Genomic DNA, 23210 nt, shown 5'->3' on the forward strand with positions numbered 1-23210 from the left:
AGGTAGGCTATGAGAAAGACGGGGGATTATGTCATTATTCAATAAGTCAATAGGTACTCATTTCGTCCTTTCCCCAAATGATCATGATGACGACAATGTGTGTATAGATCATCGGCCGCGAAGATTACAACCCACGGGGTATCGCTTTTTTTGTCTTTCTCTCTTACTTCGGTTCGGGGAAAACTCCTGCAAAACGCTTAGGGAACACTGAATGCCACCCTTTTCGAAAGAATCCGGGAAAGCTGATTTGATTCCCCCGCGTCGGTTGAAGTCACTTCGCAGAATCCCCCGGCCCAAGTCCCCATCCTCTTCCCCAGCCTTGCGCGTTGCAGTCGTAAATCAGGTCGTATGCGTCGCTAAAACAGGACCTCCTCATTCCTCCTCTTGTAGGAAGGGATTTGCGATCTCCTCGCTGCCGTCGACGGGGGAAATGACGACGAGGAGTGTTCCTCGCGCGACGATGAGGCCGAGCTTGCGCCACTGGACGTTGCCTTCTTCGTCTGTGGTTGTGTGTTAGTTCTGATGTAGGTTCGAAGTCCAGGCGTGGGTTGTTTGAGATAGATGGGAAGGAAATGAGCGTACCTGTCATTGCTTCTTTGACCTCATCGAGGACGAGGTTCATGAGTTGGTCGTAGCCTTTCAGTGTGCCGATGACTACGCCGTATCGTTAGCTCAACTCTTCATAACCCCCATACACAATGCTTTCCAATCTTCCAAGCTACCGCCCGCATCTCTGCTTGCCGTGCGTATTTCGAAAACTAGGGGACACAACGTACTCTCGCGACCACCGCTGAACTTGACGCTGATCTGCTTGTCCATGTATTTGCCCAAGTCGAGGATGTTCTCCTTCTTCGGGCGCTCTTGCTGCTTGTCATTTCCTCCCCCACCGCCTCCGCCGCCGTGGTGCTCTCCCCTGTGGCCATGGCCGTGGCCGTGACCACCACCTCCTCCCCCGCCACCTCTTCCGCCTCGTCCTCCACGGTCACCGCGACCGCCGCCGCCTCGGCCTCTGAAAGCTCCACGCTCGGACATTCGTGTGATTCAATTGGACGATGGTCGAATTGAAGGGTTATGTGGTGGGCGCTGGTATGTCGACGGGAGTGCTCGAAGTTGATATTCGTCGGTGGTCGGAAGGTGCTGGCCGTGGTTTGGGATGTTGGATAATGGGAAGCTTTCCGAATCTGTTGTTGGGGTCCGTGCGTTCGCAAGCTCGATGGTGGGGAGGAAGACGTCACGTGAGACAGTGCGATCTGACTAAGCTGTGGGCGGAATTCGAATTCTCCGCTCTTGCCTTTGGTTTTTCCTCCCTTCCTCCCTGTTGGCACGTGCATTGAGTTACGACCTCATATAGACTAGCGTTACCTTATTAATCCTATCCAATCACATCTTGAGGCATTTCTTGCGCCCGTCCGCCTCCGAAGGTTACGAGCGACGTATGTAGCGAACGCTGCGATATGGAACGAGTAACGGAAACATCCACACCCTGCCCTGTCCAGTTCCCGCGTTGCAGAGTCCAGTCCAGTGTGCAGTGTGCACCCACCCCCTCACATCGATATTGGACTCGTAAGCTTCCACACGGGAATAATCTCGCGATGACGAGGCAGGGCGCGCTGCGTCGTCGCAAGCTACCCCCATCCTATCCCATTTACAGTACCTACATAGCGCGCGTTATTGCACCTACTATTTGAAGCTCCTCCCACCCGTTATTGAGCTGGATAGATCTGCGTGAACGGTGTATGAGGATACAGTCCATACATAATGATACACCTAGGTTTGATACTCTAGTCTGACGTACGGCTACGTTTGAACGACCATGAGAGGCATACGAGTGCGTTTCAACGCGGTTTCGCGGTCTCGTCCTCGTCAGCGGTGCGGGTTCAGCGAATGGAAATGCTGGATGTAACCATGCCACCAACCACCACCACCGTCACCCATCTGCGTGCGTAGGTATGGGCTGAATTATTATGGGATGGGATCTCATCAGCGACGTTTTCTTACTTGGACACGGCATGCGTGGATGTGAGGGTCTAGAGTGCGGCAGAAGGATGGAGATGCTTTCAGGAAGGGAATCAGCCCGCCGATCTATCTTAGAGGTGGCCCCGTGGGCGAGGTCGGCTGTGATTGGACCGGGCATAAGAAGATTCCGCTAGCCTTTTCTTTTGCTTCTTTTGCTGCCCTTGAGTTCTCGTTGGTTTGAATGATGACTGGGTGAGTCTTACTCGTATTGTCTGTCTAGACTCTTCACACTCTTGTCTAGTCTTCAGTGAAGCCATCGTATATAATGTATATAATTATATATAGGGCTTGATGTGTCCTGTCTGTAGTAAGCGGGGCGGAGAGAGTGATTGGGAATCAGAGTGAGTACTGTATGGTAGGAGCTCTTCTCCTCTCTGGTGGAGAATGGGCCAATAAATTACTACTATACAGAGTACTAACTAAGGTGTTCATTTTCACGCAGTAGGAATAAGCTTTTGTAACATTCTTCAGTGTGCAACTATTTCCTCTTCTTCCATTCATTATTACGATACATACGGAATACCTAGCTAGGGAATTAACCACTAATGAGAGGGTGGGAACGGAGTCAAAGCCACAGCAGAAGCAAAAGCAAAAGCCAAAAGTCCAGGCACGAGGTCGTCGCCCGCTCCACTCACATTAACTCTGATAGTCATTTTCCCACTTCCCTTCGTTCCTTCCCTTCCCTTCCCTTCCCTGTCCTCTCTTTCTCTTTCCCTCCCTCCGTCCTTCCTTCCTTCCTTTCTTTCGCCCTCCCTTTATTACTATCCACCTTATATCATACACATACCTATCCTATACCCATACCCATACCCATACCTTACTTCTACAGCTTCATTATTTCTTCTATATCTACACTGCCGGCTCGCCTACGCCATGCCACTATTGTGATATTCCACGCCGGCTCGACGTTGCTTCCGCTGCCGTTTGCCACATGCTCTTAAGACTTACCCCCAGCTCCTCCTCCTTCCACTCAACCCTGCTACTGCCACGACCTACCCTGAGCGGTTTGATTTCCCGCTCACTCTCCGCCTGCCTAGCTCCAACCAGACCCAACCTCCACCCTCCACCTTTCCCTCCTCTCCCTCCTCCTCCTCCTCCTCCTACTCAGATCTCATCTACTCCCCTCCTCCTCACTCTCTAACTCTTCCTCTCCCCAATCCCCTCTCTGTCGCTCTCTGCGCGAGGTGCGCACTCTTCACCATGTCCGCCGCTGACTCGCCGGCCAACATGAACCACAACCATACTCATAGCCACTCTCACAATCACAACAATAATCACAATCCTGCTGCCAATCCCAACGCACACCACCAGGCAGACCTCAAGCGGAAACGAAGTCCTTCGCACGACGGAATCCATCCAGCATCCGCGCCACTGCCAAAGACCGCCAAGACGCACAACCATCTCCAGATCAACTATCTCGCAAGACAGCTCACCAATGACTTGCCCTTGATCACAAACGATGATACGTTACCCAACATACTCTCGCTACTTAGCGATTACCAGGGCGTGCTCGACCGCCATGAGAGCATGGCTTGTAACCTCGGCGCGCGCCCTCTCGGCCCAATCTTGATCAAGCGATTCGAGCGACTGTTCGACGGTCCACCGCGCGTGCTTAAGAGCCACGGGAAGGATGGAATCAATGTGACTTGGTTGGACGTTGTCGAATTCGCCCGCAACAAGCCGGAGCAATTCCACCTGGCGCAAATGAGCGAAGGCGCTCGTGTCTGCCAATTCTACACCAAGCAGTGCAGGGTTCAGATATCGGAGGAGGACTTCGTCTTGATCTCGTCGGGAATACCGCAGAAGATGATACCGCCGCAGCCAATCGTTGAGGATGAAGAGAAGGAGCTTGGGACGTTGGATATACTGGAGAAGAACCTGGGTCAAGTCTGCCAATTGGCAGATCAAGGTATGTTACATCTGCTATGGCGAACGTTTCAATGGCGATGTGCTGACATGAATGATAGTTGCTGCGCGCACCCGACAACTTAACCACAGACTGAAAGGTCGCAAGCAGGCCATCATCGACAGACGCGCTACCGCTACCGCTCCCCCTGCGCCTTCTGCAATCCGTCCCTCAAGCCCGTCCAATGTCGCTCTCATGAACGGTGCCGGTGCTCCCACTGGCAGTGCTAACATGGCGCCGTCCTCCCAAACTTCGCCAGGAGGATTCGTCGCCGTCAACCGCGCCCACTCGGAGCAGAATGGGAATGGCGCATCCCAGACCACGCGCCACGAATTGATGTCCAAATTCCATACCCTCACAGACCGTCGCGCATCGTCCCAGCCCACAAATGGAGGCCATGAGGTGAGGCGACCCTCCTCCATTAGCCAGCAATCACCACCGCACCAGCCTGCGCCAGTTCCGAATGCAAGCAAACCACCGCCCGGAGCGTCCGAGACTGGTCCTTCCAACCTCGCAAGACCGCCGCAGTATTCCGATTCGGAGCTCCAGCATATGATGAATTCTCCCGTCCCAATTCCAAACACACCGTCCAGCCTACTACCAGCTGCCTCCCAGCGAGTGAGCCAACCGCAAGAGAAGGATGATGGGGGCCCGTTCAAGGCGGAGATGGTGCAAAGGATGGAAAGTTTGGCCAAGGGGGAGCGCATTCTTCCTCCATGCGATCGGTGCCGCCGACTGCATATGGATTGTTTGAAGAATCTCACTGCCTGCATGGGTTGCACAAAGAAACATGCCAAATGTTCGTGGAAGGAGGTGCGAGAACCTGAGTTGCGCGCCAGCTTCTCTCATCACATCAATGTTGGCGGCAGCAGTGGGATGCATAGCGAAGGCGAAACCAGTGAGGGCGGCGATAGGGCAAGCACCGGCTCTCCCAGCGCCAACATCATGAGTCCTCCGCGCCAGGGTATGACCCCTAAGCCGAATCTCGGCGCACCTCCACAGCATGGACCGTTGGCACCTCTCCACGAGCCACGGCCGATGTCTAGTCGGCCCTCTCCGCCCGTCGATCGGGAACGCGAGCGCGAAAGGGGTGTGGAGGTTCAGTTACAGGAAGCTGCCAAATCGGGACTTGCCCACGCCAATGCCCGTCTTCCACCCCAGGGCGACCATCAGACCATGGTTGCTTAACGATGCTATCTTCTATCGTGGGCCGATCCTCACATTACAGACGGCCAGTTGGTCACACTTTTTCGAAAAGTTTCACACTTTCTGTTCACAGCTCTACTCCCTTTCAGAAAAGGCGCGACGTTTAGGGTTTTCCCGGCTTGATTCAACCGACACGATACCATGGCTTTTCTTTCTTTTCAATATTATGTTTTAGCATTTACGTTTTATCTTTGTGTCACGAATGTCTGTTCTTGCTTTGCTTAGTCGCCAGGGCGTTTTTGCGGTGGTTGTTGAGTCCCAACGTCTTTCCGATGTTGCTTTTGTATGTTTTTTGTTCAAAGATATCCAAATGGAGGGGTGGGTGTCGGTGTCCAAGGCTTTCCATTTCCTGTCCTTCGATCCGATGATGTAGAGATTTTTGGAGTGCAGTTGTTGATTTTGGATTTCTCGACTGCTTTTTTTTTTTGAAAGAGTAGGAGGATTGGTGACTTGATTGGAAAGGAGACAGGGGAGGGGAGTGGTGACGATGCTTTTTTACCCTTCAAATGTCCATATAAAACCATACCCTTCGTTACGAATGATCACTCACAAATGACAACAACATATCATTTCTTGCCAGTACTCTCGCTCACCTTTTCCGAAGTATCTGATTTACGTGCTCGCGAATTACATGTATGCATAGTGTGCGAGCGAACGATCGCATAGTTGAGGTGTGTACTGTGTACACATGTACATGGAACTCCGACCTCCGCCTCCGACAAACCGCTGCGCTGCGCTTTGCGGTGCGAAGCCGCTGTGCGCTCCTACAGCGACACGAGCGGGGCGAGTGTGCGGGCGGGCGGGCGGGCGTACAAGTAACGATCGGACGTTTACATTATAAGCCTTTCTACCTAGCTTGTTGCGTGGTGAGGAGATGGGGCATAGTGACTGTCTGACACGGAGCTTTTTTCTCTGTTGTGGACTCGCCGGGGGAGGTTTTGGTTTGGTTTGGGGGGGACACATAGGGATCGGAGTCGGGGGTTGTTTCATAGTTTGGGAAAGTGTGGGTTTCGCGGATACTACAGTCTACAGTCACTGTGCTATAATTCATGGGGGAGAAACGTTTCGATGTCGTGCGTGCAGGAAACAAGACGGATCTGATGGACTGTCAGATGGGGTATTTGTTCTTGTAGATTTCGATGCAGATGCTGAGGAGGGTAAGGGATTAGGAGACGGATTAGGCGCCGTGCAGTTTTACGTGCGTACCGTGCGTATGGACATCTTTGTCGAGTGACAAGTTGGGATGGGGATGGGGAAATGGGATCTGCATGTTTGTGTTTGGCTGACTGACTGGGTGAGTGAGTGAGTGGGTGAGTGGATGGCTGGGATGTGCTTATACACGTGTGTGTGTATACGTATGAAGTGTGGGTGTTCATTTAAATCGACTATTATGTGCATACATTGGATGGATTACACAGTATGTATGTACGTGGTATACTGTGTGGTTGGTGGTGGATGACAAGACAAGACAAGACAAGACAAGACAAGGTGCAAGGACGGATCTTCACTGCGCGGTTATTGGGCGTCCTAGTCCGCCGTATGGAGAGTGTACACGGCATAATAGTTACTAACTCATTACATACACAGTAGTCGATAGACTCACACCTAGGAGATTCAGCTGAAAACGCACGAGTAATTAACAGTGTCCTATTGGGAATAGAAGATGTGGCGGTGCTTCTGTAGTTGTAGTTTTATTGATGCTTCGCCTGCATTTTCAGGTACAAGTACGGCCAATACGAGTGGGTAGAGGGGGACTAAGGTATCAGGTATCATCGAGTGGAAGGGGAGGAATATCGCTGCCTGGTGGACGGGTGGCAGTTCGCCTGCCCTATAATTATACGTATACATACATGACACTTTATCTCCTCGACCTCTGTCTTCACATCACTTCTGCCTTTATCTTGACTACGCTTGACTCTTCATACGATAGCTCCTCTTCACCTCGTGCGTGCTTGTGTCTCCGTTCTGTCTACTGGACCTGTTCTGCGCCACATCTGACCGGCGGAACTCACTCCCCTCAAACCGCACATCCAAACGAACCGTATCAGCAGACATCGGAGGATTTGTTCTAGTTTCACGGCTTCTGCATTACCATCCCCTCACCACCACCATCAAACGGAACAGGTCAGGAATCGCTTAATCCGCCGCTCCGCTCCGGTTCTGCAGCAAATTTGCTTGGTAGCACTCGTTCAGGACGGTAGTGGGCGATCCTTTTGAATCTCGATTCAACGCCGCCCCTTAGAAAGTTACGAGCAGAGTCCGTGAACTTCCCGGGGTGCGTCAAGTGCAAGTGACAAGCGAAACGGTGCGCCCTCCACATCCACAAGACAACACCATGAACGCGACTCCACTACCCTACACATCCCTCCTCCCTGGTCCCGCTCCTCCCGCGACTCTATCCTCGTCCACTTCCATAAAGGCGGAGGCCCCGTCTTCTGAACCATGGATCCAGATTTTGTTTCCGCTCTTCTATCCATTCACTACCCTGACTACTGCCATCACTGCCATTGCGACTGAATTGTTTTCGACGTCGGAAAAGGTTATAGTAGACTTGCAATCACTTACCGTCCCATCTGTAATACTACTCCTACTCTCCCTGGCCCTCGCTTACATTGCCATTCGCTGCCTGTACCACTACATCCTATACCGAAGAGCCATGGAGTCCGCATTACAAAATCCCTTCCCTTTCATGTCGCTGCCCCCGGAGCTGCGCGACATGGTCTACGAGAACCTCCTCGAGGATCCATACTACCCGGCGCCGGCACCATGCGCGAAGCACTCACTCTCCGATATGATGTCCTGGATGATGCCAAGCACACGGCCCTCATCAGCGGAACGCAACACCAAGCAATGCAACTGGATATTGTTGGCCAACAAGCAAATCTACGCCGAGTTCATGGACTTAATCTGCAAGAAACGTGTCTTCCATCTCACAGTGTCGCCTGAAAACTACGCAGTCCCAGCGTTACCGGAGGTCAAACCCAGTCCGCCCTTCACGACTCCTGTAGCTGTCCTTCCAACATCATCGACATCGACATCAACAACAACACCCGCCACTCCTACGACACCACCACCAGCAGCAGCATCCAAGAGCGACCTCAACGCCAGCGATGAATCCTTCTTCGCGCCCGCAACTACCGCCTCCCCAACCTCCACGCCCTCCCCCTCCTCCGATCAAAGAATATGGAACGTCTCCCCAACCATCATGGCCAAAGTCCGACGCTGCGACATCAAACTCAACGCGACCTCCGCGATGCTCGGCGTGCCGGACCCCCGCAACCTAACCCCCTCCACCTGGGCCCTCGCCTCCAAAGTGCGCTCCGAACTCTCCGCCATCTCGCTCGTCCGCGAACTCAACGTGCACGTCAAGGCCATCGGCGACCCGCTCTGGAACCCCCTCTGGGTATGGTACCACTCAGCGCAGAGCTTCAAGACCATGGGGTCCGAGGTGCTCGACCCGGCCACGGGGGAGGTGACTAAGCAGGACGGCCCGCGCGTGTCGCACATTACGTTTTCCCTCGACACGTGGTCGCCGGGCGAGAACTACCTGCAGCGTGTGCCTGAGAGCGGGGACTGGGCGTGGTATTGTACCGAGGGGCACTGCGTGGGGAGTGATGGCGGCCCTGAGATGACGGTTAGGGGGTTCTGTGCGAGGATGTACGTGCAGTGTAGGACGTGCCATCCTGAGCTTGATACGGAGGATGAGGAAGAAGAGGAGGATGAGGAGGTGGAGGGGGACGACGAGGAGGTGGGTGCGGGTGATGTCGCTGCTGTTACTACCGCCGCTGCGAATGCGAATGGTGCTGTGAATGGTGCTGCGGTGGTGGCGGGAGAGGATGACGCCTGACTAGGTGTGATGCAGATGAAAGGGATGGCGAGGATCTGGGTCGAGCTGCAGATGTGGCGCTTCGCTATCGTCGAGTAAACAGCCCGATCGTTTCCCTTTTTTCTGCCTTGCCTTGCCGTGGCGAGGGCATATTGTGGTATCACTTCTTTATCATCTTCTTCTTCACCACACACTCCATATGTCCGGCACAAATGGACGTGGACCTTTTGACACATACACGCTCTGTTTACAACAACCTTTTACGAAGAAAGAAACGGCACGGCCAAACAAAAACCCATAATTTCCCACCATCATCGCATTTCACAGGCGTTTTCTTTCATTCATGGAATGTTTCATCTAACGACACGAAACGGTCTTAACTATCTCGCATCACATTGGATCGGATTGGATCAAATTTTGCATTGTATCGGCGTTATCTCCTCTTACTTTTCACATTTATTCTATATATGTATGGATTATTAATTCCAAGACATCGAAATCATCAAATCAGTAATATCTATTGGAATTCTTCTAAAAACGAGCATTTGGCGTGTGTGTATTAGTGTATGTGCATGTGATCACTTAATTTAACACGTGGACTATGACCCCATGTTAAGTTCATGCTTTTGGTGATATACCGCACACCAGCCAGGGATTGACGTGTTGTGTTTTCAAGCGTCGTGTCTTGTGTTTCTTCGGTTGGACTGAATGTGAGGAGATGGTGTTTTAAGAGGTAGATATATGATGTTAAGGAAATGGTATTTGAGTGCTCCGCGAGATTGGTTTCGTTGATATATACTACTTTTGGTTCTACGATAGATGGGTGAGGTGGTCTATTTGTTGCGGCGTTTCTTTTTCTTGCTTTTGCTGGTATTGCCGTTGGAGGTGGGATTGGTGGTGGTGGACGGAGTTGTGGTGGGCGGAGCTGTGGTACTGGAGGGGGTCGTCTTTGTATCGACATTGACATCGTCGTTGTCGTCGCTGAAGCCGTTCCACTCATCTTCTTGGTCGTCCGCCTCGAGTGCTTCTCCAGCCTTCGAGTCCGTCTCATGAAGAGGATATGTATCGACATCTTCACGGCCAGCAAGTCCATCATCCCTCACAAACGCCGCAACAAAGAACCCCATTGTCCCCTCCCCCGTCCCCTTCTCGCACCTAACACACCCCTCCACCACGCCCTCCACATCCTCCACCCCATCCAGCACCCTCCCCCCCAACCTCTCCAACTTCTCCGCCTCGACCTCCCCCCTCCGCCCCCACGCCTTCATCCCCTCAACCTGCTCCTCCCGCCTCAGCACCCTCCACCCCCGCCGCTTCGCCGTCTTCCACGCCAGCGCGCGCAGCACGACACCCTCGTTCTCCTCGAAGTGCGTCGAGCATGTCGAGTAGGTTATTTTCCGCGCGGCGGGGAAGGACATGGCGTGTGTGAGGATGCGGAGCTGGAATGTGGAGAGGGCTGTTAGGCGGTCTGAGAGGGTTTTTGCGGTTGCGGTTTCCGTGTCGGAAGTTTCTTCTTCTTCTTGTTCGGGGATGGTGGTGTTGTCGAGGGGGAGGCGGAGGGTCGTTGGTGAGCTGGTGGTGGTGTCTTGAGGTTTGTCGGCTCCGCGTTTGCGCTTTTTGTTGTTGTTGCTGCCGCGGGCGGTGGGGGTTGAGGTGGAGGAGGTGCTGGGGAGGTGGATTTTGAGGACGTCGTCGCGGCCGACGATGCCGCTTCCCGAGCAGCTTGGGTCGAGGAGGATGGCGCCAACGTTGGCGAATTCGTCGGCGGTGGGCTTCGACGCGAGGAAGTCGTGCGCGGCCTTGACGGTCACGATTTGGTCGGCCAGCGCGGTGTGCACCATTTTCTCGAGCGTCTTCGCGCGGAGGGCGTCACGCTCAAAGGCGAAGACTCGGCGGCCGTCGTGGTGCTGTGAGTGCAGGATCGCGGCGAGGTGGGTGGTTTTGTTGCCGGGGGCTGCGCAGCCGTCAATCGCGTCGCCGTCTTCGGGCGTTGGGTTGAGGAGGTAGGCGGGGAAGCAGGACGCTTTGTCTTGCATTATGAGTTGCCCGGCGAGGTAGGCTGCGTTCCTTGATAGGTCGATTTTGGAGGGTAGTGCGAGGAGGTTCGGGATGTGGGCGTCGATGAAGTACAGTTTCGCGGAGCCGCGCGAGGAGAGGATGTCCTGGAGACTGCTCGCCTCGGTGTATCCCGCGAATGTCGTGGATAGTTGCTCTTTCAGTGACGTCGTCAGGGTGTTGATTCGTACCCAGCGTGGGTGTCGTATGACGCCTCGCGCGGCTTCATCTTCGTCCTCCTCTTCGAACTCGCCGTTGTTGACGGCCTCTCTGAAGGCATTGATGGTGGGGAATCCGGCGCGCACGCGGGCCTTCGTGAATTCAGCTGTCAGTCGCGCTTTGTGGCGATTGATGGCGAGTTTCAGGACGTGGTTTGCAGCGGCGGCAACGCCGTTCTTCGAGAGCACGACGTCGTGTGTGAGAAGGAGTGCGAGGATTGGAGTGAGCTGTTCAATTTGTTAGACCTTCATTCTTCAACCACCGTTTGGTCCAGTCATGCAACGCAATGCAATACAAGTACGCACCTTCTTCTCCTCCGCAAGCACTCCGCTCTTCTCAATGACATTCTTGAGCACCGGAGACCATTTCGAGGCCTCGGTGATCAGCGCGTACAGCTGCCCGGGCGAGCTCTTCAGGTCCTTCTTCTTGAACAGTCGCGACTTCAGCGAGCCGCCCGTCTTCTCGGGATTCGCGAGGAGGGCCGCCGCCTCGTAGTATAAAGACATTGAGGTTGTTTGCGATTCATATGGGAGTTTACTTTTTTTTCTGGACGTCTAATTCGTTGGCGTGGGGTCCAAGCTCCGATGCTATCGATAAGGGTTTGGTTGGGGTAGGGGTGCTTGATGTGGTATGCCGCCAGCTATTTATAAGTTGCCCAATATGACTACGTTCGACTTGTGCTACTTGGATCTCGACGCAGGATGTTACCAAATACTGAGAGGGAATTGCTCGATGTGCTTCGTTCAATTAAGGACTACCTAGACCTGGCTCTGAACTAGTGCGAAGTGCCCGAATGTTTTATGACGCGGCCGAGGCATGAGTCGAAATCCAAAGCGGCCATGTTGAATCATACATCGTTATGCCTATTAGAATAGAACTGGAGGATCGATAGCATTTGAGTGTTGTGTAGTCATGTTGAAGGTAAGTAATTCTCAAGAACTTAAGACATGATTAGTGACACGAGGTTCCCCTGGCATGATTGAGACTAGTTGGGATTGCATTTATAATCGATTGATAACAGATGACTTGATCATCTTGTTCTATCTGAAAAGCGCTTGCTGTGCTTGCTATGGCTTACCGCTACTTCCCTGATATGAAGCGGTCGCTTTATCTCGCAGCAGTGCAATATTCATCCGTCAATACCTGGCTCATCCATGGCACAAGGTAGACTAGGGTATAATCTTAAAACTCCGCCAACGCCCAAAGGAAACCCACATTGATATACATCCCACCGACACCGTAAAGACAAAAGTGATTTCATTCCTCCATCGCGACCTTGGGGTCGTTCGTGTGTCCAGTCTTTCGATCGATCACTCAACGGCATTGAATTCTCCAACCGCCCAATGGGTCTCGAACTCCGGGTTTTGGTCCTTCCAGACGGCTTGCTCAACGATCTCGAAGAGCTTCTTGTGTCTGTCATCGCCAATCTTCATCGGCTCCTCGGCCTTGATCTTTCCCGACTCGCGCAAGTGGACCAGCAATCGAAGCACATGCTCCTCGGTTCCGCCCCTACTGGACCAGAAGAACCACAAGAACTGCGAGTCGCGCGGGGCGCCGAAGATGATGACCCACGCGCTGTTGGGGGCGAGGATGGCGGGTGCGAAGGCGATTGACCAGCGGCCAGAGGGGATGGCGCTTCGGTCCATCCTGATGGTGCCGGCTATGAGATCATCAGCATGTAATCATCGATTAAGTGAGGGATGGTTCACTGACTGTGCACATTGGCGCCATTGTGAGTACATAGACTCCTGATGTACTCTCGGATGCTGCGAGAAAATATGGATTAGTGAGGGTAACAAAATGGAGAGAAACACTGAATGCGTTTGGGAAACTCACACATCGCCAGTCTCTGGGCGATTGTCGACGCTGCTGAAGCACATGACTTCTTCGAAGTAGTCGTCATACTTGACGACAATCGTCTCCGGGCGCTGCTGAGCCGAACCTGCTTGAAGGGACGCTACGCAGTTAGCAATCACATCAGCTCAGGGGATAAGGGTTTGACACAAACGTTGAGAAGATAGGTTGAGCGCTTCCACGCTCTCGATTGCGGTGTCCACCGGGGTGGACGATTCTGGTTGCGCCGGTTGGGCGCGGGGAGCAGGCTGCTCCGGTCGTGGTGTCATGTTGATGACAACGATGATGATGGCGATGATGATGATGATGGTGATAGTCACGAGGATGGTAACGATGACGAGAATGGTGATGGTATCTGCAAGCTTCTCGTCAGCTTCTTCTTCTTCTTCTTTCCAAAGAAATGTTCTCGTGTGTTGGTTGGTTTGCGACAAAGTTGTGGGGGGGAGGGTTTTTAAAGGGTGGGAATTGGAAAGTGAAGGCAGTATTGAGATGGCGCCATTCTCTGCTCGGTGCCTAGCAGCGCCACGTGGAAATCCCTCTTTACAATAGTATTGTTGACTCATTGATTGGTTATCAATATAAACAATTGCAAGTGAAGGTGGAAGTGATAATAGAGAGTGCTATGGCACTGTTATTGTTTGGTCACACAATGGTAGCAGGAGGCAGAGGAACCAAGGTTTGGTCTTGTTCGATCTATAGCTCATCAATGCGAATAGAGCTGTCAATTGGTACAGGCCCCAAAGAATCAAAGCGGAATTGAGGTTAGAAAGTTGTAAAGTTCAACACAAATATTGTCTTCGTTGTGATAGCAGTCAGTGCGCTAGTCCATGGCTATTCAAGCTTCAATTGAACCGATAGTGAGAGGATTGCTAGCAGAAATGAATTGTGTATGCCTAGAGACTTCGTTTGAAGCAATTGCAACGTGTGCCATGGTGATTGTCAATGAAACGCTGCCAAATATCGCCCATTCTCACTGACGAAGTGAGGTTGAAGAACGATGGAGGTTTGAGCCAAGCGAAAATGGGAAGCAGTTTGGCCCAAAGCAGACTAGCTCCCGTGAACTAACTGAGGGGCAGGAAACGGCTAGTGAGAATAAGAGAATTAAAGAGTGACGTAATCTCTCTCCAGTCAACCTCACCTGTTCCGTACACTCAACAATTATCCCTCGTAGAATGAGAATTCGAACACAGTTTTCCATGCAAACCCGATTTTTACTCCAATGACATTCTCGCTGTGTCCTTCTCTCTAACCCTTGTCATCTTCATTTTGCCTCGTCCTTTTCCCAATTGCCTTTCTCCGAAACGCTACCAGTTAGACTGTTATCCCACCCCAGCTCTACCAAATCCTTTCGGGTAACCAACCCCACCGTGGCTTCATCAGGGCGACATACCGGTACTGTACACCATGGGCCATCTCAACGCCACCTGTCGCCTACCACGATGCTGTCCCTGTTTGGATATGGACATCCAGTAAGGCTTGGAGGCGCACCGTAGAACACAGCGCGTGGCAGGGCGGCGCTTTCTTTCCCTGCGCGCGGTACGTGGTACACCTTGTCTAGCCTACATACCACATCCAACCCACCTACCACGTCTCCGGCCCAGGCGATTGCGCCCCTACCCGTCCACCCCCAACGGATACCTAGAGCAATCTAGTAATTATAATTAACTTGTCGTTCTCGCCTTCTCATCCACTCCATCCCTCTCATCGGTCGCGGATTGGAAGTTGGCATCTAGTCCAGTGTTGTTACCCCCCGTTGCCCACAGAAAACCCTGCTAGTTTACGTCCGGTCTCTGTTCGGTCAACAGTGCCAGAGTGAGCTTGACACATCTCAATCGTCTTCTTATATAGTACTTGTCGCCTAGTCTTCGTGGACTCTCATAGTCGAGCCTTTTCACTTCTTACTTCTTACTTCTTACTTCAAACATTGTCTCGAATTCAACATCGGAAACAGTCGCAATGTCGGGCAAACCACTCTTCGTAACGACACACCCTAGGGCATGCTCCACAGCCTTTGAACGGGTTCGTACCAGCTTGTCATTTCAACTCGCGCCATAGACGATGCTAACCTGGGATCAAGGTGTTCATGACCCGTCGCGACACGCTAAAGTGCTTTCACGAACCCTTTGGCGATGCCTATTACTATGGCCCAGAACGAATCGCACTCCGCTATGAAGAAAGCGAAGAGGAGCGCGAAAGCAGCGGCTACAGCAAGATCACCTACAAGAACATCTTCGACAGATTTGCACAGCCGAACCTTGAGGTTGGATCCTTTTCTTCTCCCAGAACATGCCTCACCTCCCTCCCCATTCGCACTCCATCTCCCATCTGAAGTCTATTCCGGCCAATCAGCTTCTCCTTCATAATGCTTTCCTCTCATTTGCGAAGCGCGTCTTCACGTGTTCCACCCTTTCCCTTCCCCACGAAATGACGCTATTTGGTGGCTTTATTGCGTTCTCTACGAGCGATACAACTCGTCGACATACCGAGATCTGACCCCCTTGTCATCGCCAATCCGTGAGCCACATATACCTTGGTACCACTGCAACGATAACAGCATCATATCACACGACCCTTCTCTCCCAAATTCCCGCAGACTTATATGCACAAGCAAAATTTTATCCCCATCTTTCTTTCCTTTTCTTCCACGCATTTTCATGATGATGCTTGCCCAAGTTCTTCTTGGGAGGCACATGCTCACAATGCATCTAGGGAAAGCGGGCTTTCGTCAAGGACATGGCCCTTTACTGGTTTCCCCTTGAGAACGAACCCGCAAGAATAGCTCCGAGCTTAAAACACTACGACGCTTCAGCTGGTGCGGACACAACTCAAATCCGGGACACAACCCCCACTTCACCAAAGGGACAGCGGCCTTATCCGTATGATACCAAAGCCGAGGAAGGAAACCCCACAATTGTGCCGAAAGGTCTTTTGGGAAGTTTCCATTTTGCTTTTTTGATCCGCCATCCTCAGTACAGCATTCCATCCTACTACCGTTGCACCGTTCCTCCGCTTGATGAGCTCACCGGATGGACGTACCTGAGAGCAGACGAAGCCGGATATTCCGAGTTGCGCCGTTTGTTTGACTATCTTCGTTCCGTCGGACAGGTTGGCCCCAAAATCGCCGGCGAGTCTCATACCAATGGCGTTAATGGCACCAATGGGACGAGCAACGCCGTGGATATTACCGTCGTTGACGCTGATGATCTGCTTGACAACCCTCCTGCTATCCTCAAGGTCTTTTGCGAGAGCACGGGCATTGAGTACGACCCTTCCATGTTAGAATGGGACAATGAAGTGGATCAAAAGAATGCCAAGGAAGCCTTTGAGAAGTGGAAGGGTTTCCATGAGGACGCGATCAACAGTACCGGATTGAAGGCCAGGACGCATGTATGTTTTACAAACACCTTGAATGGGCGCTGTCGACCCAGCGGCAAATTTTTAGTAGGACAGAGTTCGACTAACATTGCATTGAAACAGAAGAAAGTCCTAAAGAGTGACGAAGAAGCTTTCGCCGAGTGGACAGAGAAGTACGGCGAGAAGGGCGCGAAGCACATCCGTGACATCGTTGCGGCCAATGTTGCCGACTACGAGTACTTGAAGCAGTTTGCCATCAAAGCTCCCGCATCGTAATCATTTGGTCGAAGAGTTGATAGAAACGGTTTGTTTCTTTGGTTTTCAGAAGGATTTGGAAGGAATGGCGCAGACGACGCTAATTGATACAGAGCTCTTGGAGCAGAGCATCTCAGACATGGGTTGACGAATAGAGGGTATAGCCACTCGAACGTACATACGTGGTGTCGAGATTTCGAGTCGGGCAATGAGTAATACACAATGTTCAGTCCGTCGCGATTTCTATGTTTCGCTCAACTAAACTTGAGCCTCGTACAGATCACAGCTAACAACGATACTTCATTTACGTGTATTCATGCTTCTTAGGCTAACATCCCTTACATGTCATGCTGATTATCCACAACATTGATTTTCGAAATCTCATCCACGCCACTCGAGAGAATGAATAGTTTTGTTTCGTGGTAAGCCCGCCCACCTCTACGCCGCATGTCAATCAAAAGGAATGCGGCGAGGTCAGATCATGAACCCAATCAGTCCAACTAGGCTCTCGCTAATGTTTTTGTTCAAGCTTGTCTTCTCTTACTGTTACTATGAATGGACCTGACTTCGGTGTGCATCCCGTCAGCAGCTAGGATATTAGATTGTGCCTCAATTAAATACCTATACAACATACGCTTTCGCTATCAAAGCTGTGCCGTGTGGGCTTCGTCATGGTGGCGTTTAATTCTGTTCCTTATTCCCGTGTCATATCTCATGAAGGTTATCATGATTTACCTCTTCCAAGAATCATTCATCACTGAGCTCTTCCAGGTCATCATGATATCGCGAGGCATCATCGTTGCAATTGCTGCCATTGCAGCAACAGGCCTTACGTACATCGTCCTAGCGGTATATCGACACCGGTCGTTCATCAACCGCCTTCGCAAGCAAGGTCTCGTAAGTTCTGTGTGCTCATATCAACCGATTCAAAACTAACGCCCGCACTGCCAATGCCGGATGGCTGGAGCTGGTGCTTCGGCCATTCTTTTGTGCTGCTTCGCTACACGAGTCGATACCCACCACTTGCAAACGTCGGCCTGGCCATGCAAGATCTAAGTCAAGAATTCGCAGATACAGAGATGTTCCTTATCGATCTCTGGCCCAGCTACCCATCCTCAATTGTCGTCTCCAACCCGGACGTAGCCAACTTGGTGACACAGAAACTCGCTCTCCCGAAGCCTCCCTTGGCCGGAGACTCTGTCGAACCCATCGTTGGTGGACCAAGTATACTTTCAATGAATGACGTGGACTGGAAGAAGTGGCGGACTCTCCTCAATCCTGGATTCAGCGCTCAGAAATTGATGAACCATGTTCCTTTTATTGTGGACTGCTGTGAGGTCTTCAACGAGAAACTCCGTAATGAGGCTAGGAAGGGTAGTATTTTCTCGTTGGATGAGTTCGCGACGCGTCTGACTTTCGACATCATCATGAAAGTTACGCTCGACTCGAATATCGATTATCAACGCTCTGAGCATATCATCCCAACCGCTTTGAACACCATTACTCGGTGGCATTCCTTTTGGGATCCTCGGGTGCTACTCAATCCCCTGCGACCGATCATCCAGAAGTATTACGGTCGAAAGATGGTCAATTACATCAAAAAGGAACTCCATAATCGCTTCGAAGAGCTGAAAGCAGACCGCCTAGCAAATCTGCAGGAACAGCCAAAGCGTCCACTCTCCGTTATCTCGCTTGTATTGGAAGCCTACATTGCGGAGAAAGACAAGAGGCACCTCCTACAATCATCCACACTAGACGACGACTTCGCCGCCATAGTCTCCAACCACATCCGCCTCTTCCTCTTCGCCGGCAACGACACCACCTCCTCCACCATCGCCTTCGCCATCCACACGATGACCCGGAACCCCACCGCGCTATCCCTCCTCCAAAACGAACACGACTCCATCTTCGGCCGCCGCACCTCCCCCTCCCAAACCGCCGCCCTCCTCCGCTCCTCCCCTCACCTCCTCTCCAAATGCCGCTACACCCTCGCCTTCATCAAAGAAACCCTCCGCCTCTACCCCCCAGCCGCCAACATGCGCCTCGGCGGCCCGGACGTCAATCTCACCGCACTCAACGGCCAAGTCCTCCCTACACAAGGCCTCAACATCATCCTCATGCACCAAGGTCTCCACATGAACCCGCGCGTCTGGCCGTGGCCCATGGATTTCCTGCCCGAGCGGTGGCTCGTGGAGCCGGGGCACGCGTTGTATCCGCCCGAGGGCGCGTGGCGGGCGTTCGACGTCGGTCCGAGGAGGTGTATCGGGCAGGAACTTGCGCTGTTGGAAGTGAAGGTTGTGTTGGTTATGACGGCTAGGGCGTTTAGGTTCGTCGAGGCGTATGAGGAGTGGGGGAGGATCCAGGAACAGCGGAAGGGGCTGTGGGGGAGGGTGATGAGGTGGTTAGTGAGGGAGGTGAGGGAGGAAGTGAGGACTGTGAGGGGGGATAGGGTGTATCAGACTGAGAAGGCGGGGACGCATCCTTCTGAGGGGTATCCGTGTCGTGTGGAGGTGTTGGGTGAAGATGGAGGTTCGGGGGGATGAAGGGGGGTGGGTTGGTTGGTAGGTTGGTAGGATGGGAGGATGGGAGGTAGGTTGGTAGGTGGGATGGTAGGATGGCAGGTGGAATGGTAGGATGGTAGGATGGCAGGTGAGATGGTAGGATGGCAGGTGGGATGGTAGGATGGTAGGTTGGTAGGTGGGATAGCTACCTAGGTGAGTGATATCCAGTGTCATGGACAGACACACCCAACACCCAATCTCGCTCAGTATCAGACTTTGGATTGATAGGAAACAGTGAGTGATAGTTATACATATATCTTATCATTACATCACACCCTCATGATCTCGTTCGAAGTGCGTTCCCGCACGGCGCCTCCAACCTCCCCCAAACACGACCACGACCAAGCAAACTTAGCTTCATTCCACACATCTGCGAGAGACGATAACTCTGGAGCCAACTTTGTAAATTATCGTATCTCATCTATATCCATCAAAGGCAATTTATACCTCCTCCTCATCGGCTCCACACCTTTGTGGGTTCGGAAGCTTAATGCCTCCGTGATACCCAAGTGCTTCGCCCGATCGCAATCATCCGTCACGAAGCAAGCGTTAATGAAATTCTATTGTCGTTGGAAATGATCTTAAACGATATCGAGTCAAGGAGCTGAGATTGGAGACTTACTTGCAAGAGGTATGGTGGTGATTGCTAGTGAGATGTGAATGGCTTTGGTGATTTTGGGAAGGTATCTGACAAGGGTGAAGAGTAGGAAGAACGCAAGAATAGTGAATGTAAGGATGGATGCTGCCTCTGACAGTGGAGTGTTGAATGAGGAGACGGGGATCAAAGAAGGGATGTTGTTGGTTTGCATGGTCGTTGGTCATAGAAGCGTATTGTAGGCGATGCTGGTGCCGTTACATTCGGCTTTGCTAGATTCTCTTTGCTATCTCTTTGCTTTGCCCGCAACTTATACAGCTGATTCGTGCTGAGACATGTGGTGTTGGCAAACCACGCCTCAATCAAACAGTATCAACAATTGGTCAGCTATGATTTCAAGTTGTCTTTGTAGATCGTACAGACAAATCAGTTGATCGCTACTGCATCATTAGAAGCCGTGAGGGGGCACAGTCGGGAAGAAAAACCGGGTTAATGAGACACAGATCATCGTAAGCCAAGACCTTACTTCCTATGAAATGGTATCAAGTTAAGGCATGTATTGTTGTTTTCCATTCAATGGAACATTGTTGATTTATGCTATGGCAATATGCGCTAATGACATATGTACCTCAGATATCTGAGTACCTTTCTATCGGATACATCAAAGGAGATAAAGAAAAAAGCAAAAAAAAGCAAAAAAGGAAAAGTAGAAACAACCCAGGTTTGAACCTGAGCTGTTCCCGAAAAGACAGAACAGAAAATCAATGCTAATGTGCAGTATCCGATGTATGACTCGGTAACACTGTGCAGGTTTTGTGGAATCGAGGATTCCACTCCGGCCACACAGGTCGTAGAAAAGCTATTCTTGGTAGTGGCTGATTTCCCTACTTCAGTGGTAGCCTCGGAATTCTTGAAAGTTCTTGCAAATTAGGGCCCTTATATAGGCCGAAAATAAGAGGTGAAAGTGAGTCAGGCCCAGGGTGGCCCAAACGCTGGTAGGGTTAGTAGATTGACACCGACTGGGTTATCTTTGCACTACTAGAGAATAAGCAGAAATGAAAGACGAAGACGAAGTGAAAGACGATAAAATACACAGTAGATAAAAGTTCAAATGCCCTCCAGTCCACCACTCTTTTCCCGATCATTATCTTTACTCCCTTCGTCTTGCTCAGCAAGCCCATACTCCGTCTCCAATTCCTTCCTCAGCTCCAAACCACGCTCCACAAACACAGCAAAAAAGCTAACGATACTAATCCCCAGCCCGACCCACCAGATCGCCCTCAAGCTACGCATGTACACCTCCTCAACCTCACCGAGCACACGCGGATCCAGCGTATGGCGTATCCGATGCATCTCACTCGCAAACGCATACGCAGCGCCGTCCTTGAGCTGCTCGCGCAAGGACGCCTGCGAGATAACGGAAAGGTTGTTGTTGAAGACGCCATTGAAGATGATAGATGGCATGGTCACGCCCCATATGTACCCGAAGGTGCGGATGAAGCTGTATAATGCGCTTGCAGCAGCGACATCTGACTCAGGCAACGCGGCCATGATGGCTGGAAGGAGACACGAGAGAATGATGCCGGAGCCCGCACTCGCGATGAGCTGGAATATGACCCATCTTGCGGTAGTGGTATTGAGGATGGTGAGAAGGCCAAAGGCCAGGGCGGATAGAGCGAAGGCAGTGGCATGGAGGGGTTTATAGAGGCCGAATTTACTAAGGAGGATGCCGCCTATGATGGCAAAGATCAGTGTGCCGAGCGCAAATGGGAGAAGGTTGGTCCCCGAGCGGAGGACGGTTGTGCCCAATATCGCTTGGAAGAAGACTGGAAGAAAGTAGGACAGGGCTTGTACGAGGATGCTCGACGTGAATGTCAATATGTAGGCTGTGGCTGAGGTGCGGTTGCTGAAGAGGCGAGTGGGTACACTTGGGACGGTCGTGAAGAGTTGTTGGATGTGGAACGATATCCAGCCCACGATGCCGATAACGAGAGGGAGAACAATGCGCCATGCTGACCATGGATGAGCAATTCCACCCGTGACTAGGCCATAGAGCAGGGCGACCATGCTGGGGATGAAGATCAAGTTGCCCAGATAATCAATCTGGTTGAGTTTTGGGATGCTGTTCTCTTGGGCTCCGGTCTTTAAACGCATGAATAGAAGAATCACTCCCAGTGCCAACCCGCAGATGGGAATGTTAAGGTAGAATATCCAGCGCCAGTTAGAGTCCGCCAGAGCACCACCGACGACGGGCCCAATACCCGCGGCAACGCCAGCCCACGAGTTCATCAGGCCAAGATACATCCCGCGCTCCCGAAGTGGAACAAGATCGCAGCACACGATGTCTAGAAGTACGTAGATGCCTCCGGCACCTACGCCCTGCACAGTGCGTCCGGCAACCAGCATGCCCGGATCATGTGCTCCGCCAGATACACCGCTCCCTAAGGCGAAGAGAGCGACACATACGATGAGTGGAGATCTACGACCAAATATGTTGGCCAGTTGACCTACCAGTGGCTGTAGAACCGAAGAGGCCACCACAAAGGAGTTTGCTATCCAAACATATTGCGTAGCGCCACCAATCTCGGCTGTGATTTTGGGAAGAGCGGTGGTAATGATGGCGACGTCGAGGGCAGATATGAAGGAGAGAATGCAGAGTGCGGCAAAGATGCCCCAGAAGCGGTTCGCATTGCCTCCTAGTTTCGGTTTTGCAGGTTTGTTTTCGGTGCCTCCTGGGATAGACGTCGAGTATTGCTGTTGGGATTGTTGTTCATGTAGTTGCTCAGGCATTGCTAAAGTGAGGCGTTAGCAGGCGATAGACACAGAGAGGATCGAGCGCAGAAAGGAGTTGCATGGTGGAACGGGGCGTAATTACAAAGCCGAGCTGACTCCGCCGCTGATTTGATCGATCCAGAAACATGGATAATCTAGAATAGGAAAAGACAAACTCTTACTACCTAAGCGGGCTCATTAATAGAAGAAATATGCAATCGTCTGCTGCAAGAGCCAGGAATTCCAGCTTCAGGCTCGCAGATCAATCCATTGTTGAAGGTACTGGTGAAGGTTTCAAAGTAATGCTGGGGAAGTCCTCTAAATTGACAGAAGTCAACAGCTTTTGGCATGTTTGGGGCACTGAACGGATGGCATTGTATGTGTTCCCATTCTCATTTAAGAGTTCGGATGAAATACTTCATAAGCAAACACTTACTCGAACGTAGCCCGGGGAAATACTACGCTGTCGCGCTTATGAAGGTCATTACAGGCCAAGTGATAACGCACTTTGACTGTGAACTTGTTGACCTGGATGCCTTACGACAGTTCACATGGCGATCCAGCATGTTGCCAAAAGGAGATACCAAAGTT

The 23210-nt window shown here is 51.8% G+C and overlaps 9 protein-coding genes across 9 annotated transcripts; 5 read left to right on the forward strand and 4 right to left on the reverse strand.

The window, feature by feature from the left end:
• Positions 1-21: 21 nt before the first annotated feature.
• Positions 22-1119, reverse strand: BU24DRAFT_427082 (U6 snRNA-associated Sm-like protein LSm7). The gene is made up of 3 exons (XM_033529135.1): positions 777-1119; positions 583-654; positions 22-500 (listed from the first exon to the last, which is right to left on the reverse strand). The coding sequence occupies exons 1-3, from the start codon at positions 1030-1032 to the stop codon at positions 373-375; spliced, it is 456 nt and encodes a 151-aa protein (XP_033379224.1). The 5' UTR covers positions 1033-1119; the 3' UTR covers positions 22-372.
• Positions 1120-3243: 2124 nt separating this feature from the next.
• Positions 3244-5110, forward strand: BU24DRAFT_355420 (uncharacterized protein; the record flags this gene model as incomplete). Its single annotated transcript, XM_033523854.1, has 2 exons — positions 3244-3925; positions 3984-5110. 2 exons carry the CDS (start codon positions 3244-3246, stop codon positions 5108-5110), a joined length of 1809 nt encoding a protein of 602 aa, XP_033379225.1.
• A 1821-nt stretch (positions 5111-6931) lies between these two features.
• Positions 6932-7332, forward strand: BU24DRAFT_48124 (uncharacterized protein). The gene has a single exon (XM_033533161.1). It carries the CDS (start codon positions 6979-6981, stop codon positions 7198-7200), a length of 222 nt encoding a protein of 73 aa, XP_033379226.1. The 5' UTR covers positions 6932-6978; the 3' UTR covers positions 7201-7332.
• A 446-nt stretch (positions 7333-7778) lies between these two features.
• BU24DRAFT_313382 (uncharacterized protein) lies at positions 7779-8816 on the forward strand (the record flags this gene model as incomplete). The annotated part of the gene is made up of 2 exons (XM_033522851.1): positions 7779-8092; positions 8237-8816. Coding segments are annotated over 2 exons (894 nt in total), but the record flags the coding sequence as incomplete, so codon positions are not given.
• A 909-nt stretch (positions 8817-9725) lies between these two features.
• On the reverse strand, positions 9726-11734 carry BU24DRAFT_398936 (S-adenosyl-L-methionine-dependent methyltransferase; the record flags this gene model as incomplete). Its single annotated transcript, XM_033525396.1, has 2 exons — positions 9726-11455; positions 11534-11734. 2 exons carry the CDS (start codon positions 11732-11734, stop codon positions 9788-9790), a joined length of 1869 nt encoding a protein of 622 aa, XP_033379228.1. The 3' UTR covers positions 9726-9787.
• An 804-nt stretch (positions 11735-12538) lies between these two features.
• BU24DRAFT_466648 (uncharacterized protein) lies at positions 12539-13645 on the reverse strand (the record flags this gene model as incomplete). Its single annotated transcript, XM_033532384.1, has 4 exons — positions 12539-12888; positions 12942-12994; positions 13065-13185; positions 13237-13645. 4 exons carry the CDS (start codon positions 13643-13645, stop codon positions 12539-12541), a joined length of 933 nt encoding a protein of 310 aa, XP_033379229.1.
• A 1393-nt stretch (positions 13646-15038) lies between these two features.
• Positions 15039-16712, forward strand: BU24DRAFT_466649 (uncharacterized protein; the record flags this gene model as incomplete). The annotated part of the gene is made up of 4 exons (XM_033532385.1): positions 15039-15101; positions 15160-15342; positions 15792-16469; positions 16560-16712. The coding sequence occupies 4 exons, from the start codon at positions 15039-15041 to the stop codon at positions 16710-16712; spliced, it is 1077 nt and encodes a 358-aa protein (XP_033379230.1).
• Positions 16713-17602: 890 nt separating this feature from the next.
• BU24DRAFT_48170 (putative cytochrome P450) lies at positions 17603-19383 on the forward strand. The gene has a single exon (XM_033533193.1). It carries the CDS (start codon positions 17642-17644, stop codon positions 19232-19234), a length of 1593 nt encoding a protein of 530 aa, XP_033379231.1. The 5' UTR covers positions 17603-17641; the 3' UTR covers positions 19235-19383.
• Positions 19384-20954: 1571 nt separating this feature from the next.
• Positions 20955-22637, reverse strand: BU24DRAFT_471965 (MFS general substrate transporter; the record flags this gene model as incomplete). The annotated part of the gene is made up of 1 exon (XM_033532720.1): positions 20955-22637. The coding sequence occupies one exon, from the start codon at positions 22635-22637 to the stop codon at positions 20955-20957; it is 1683 nt and encodes a 560-aa protein (XP_033379232.1).
• Positions 22638-23210: the final 573 nt, after the last annotated feature.

This window comes from Aaosphaeria arxii (assembly GCF_010015735.1).
Source record: "Aaosphaeria arxii CBS 175.79 unplaced genomic scaffold BU24scaffold_10, whole genome shotgun sequence".
Taxonomy (NCBI): domain Eukaryota; kingdom Fungi; phylum Ascomycota; class Dothideomycetes; order Pleosporales; genus Aaosphaeria; species Aaosphaeria arxii.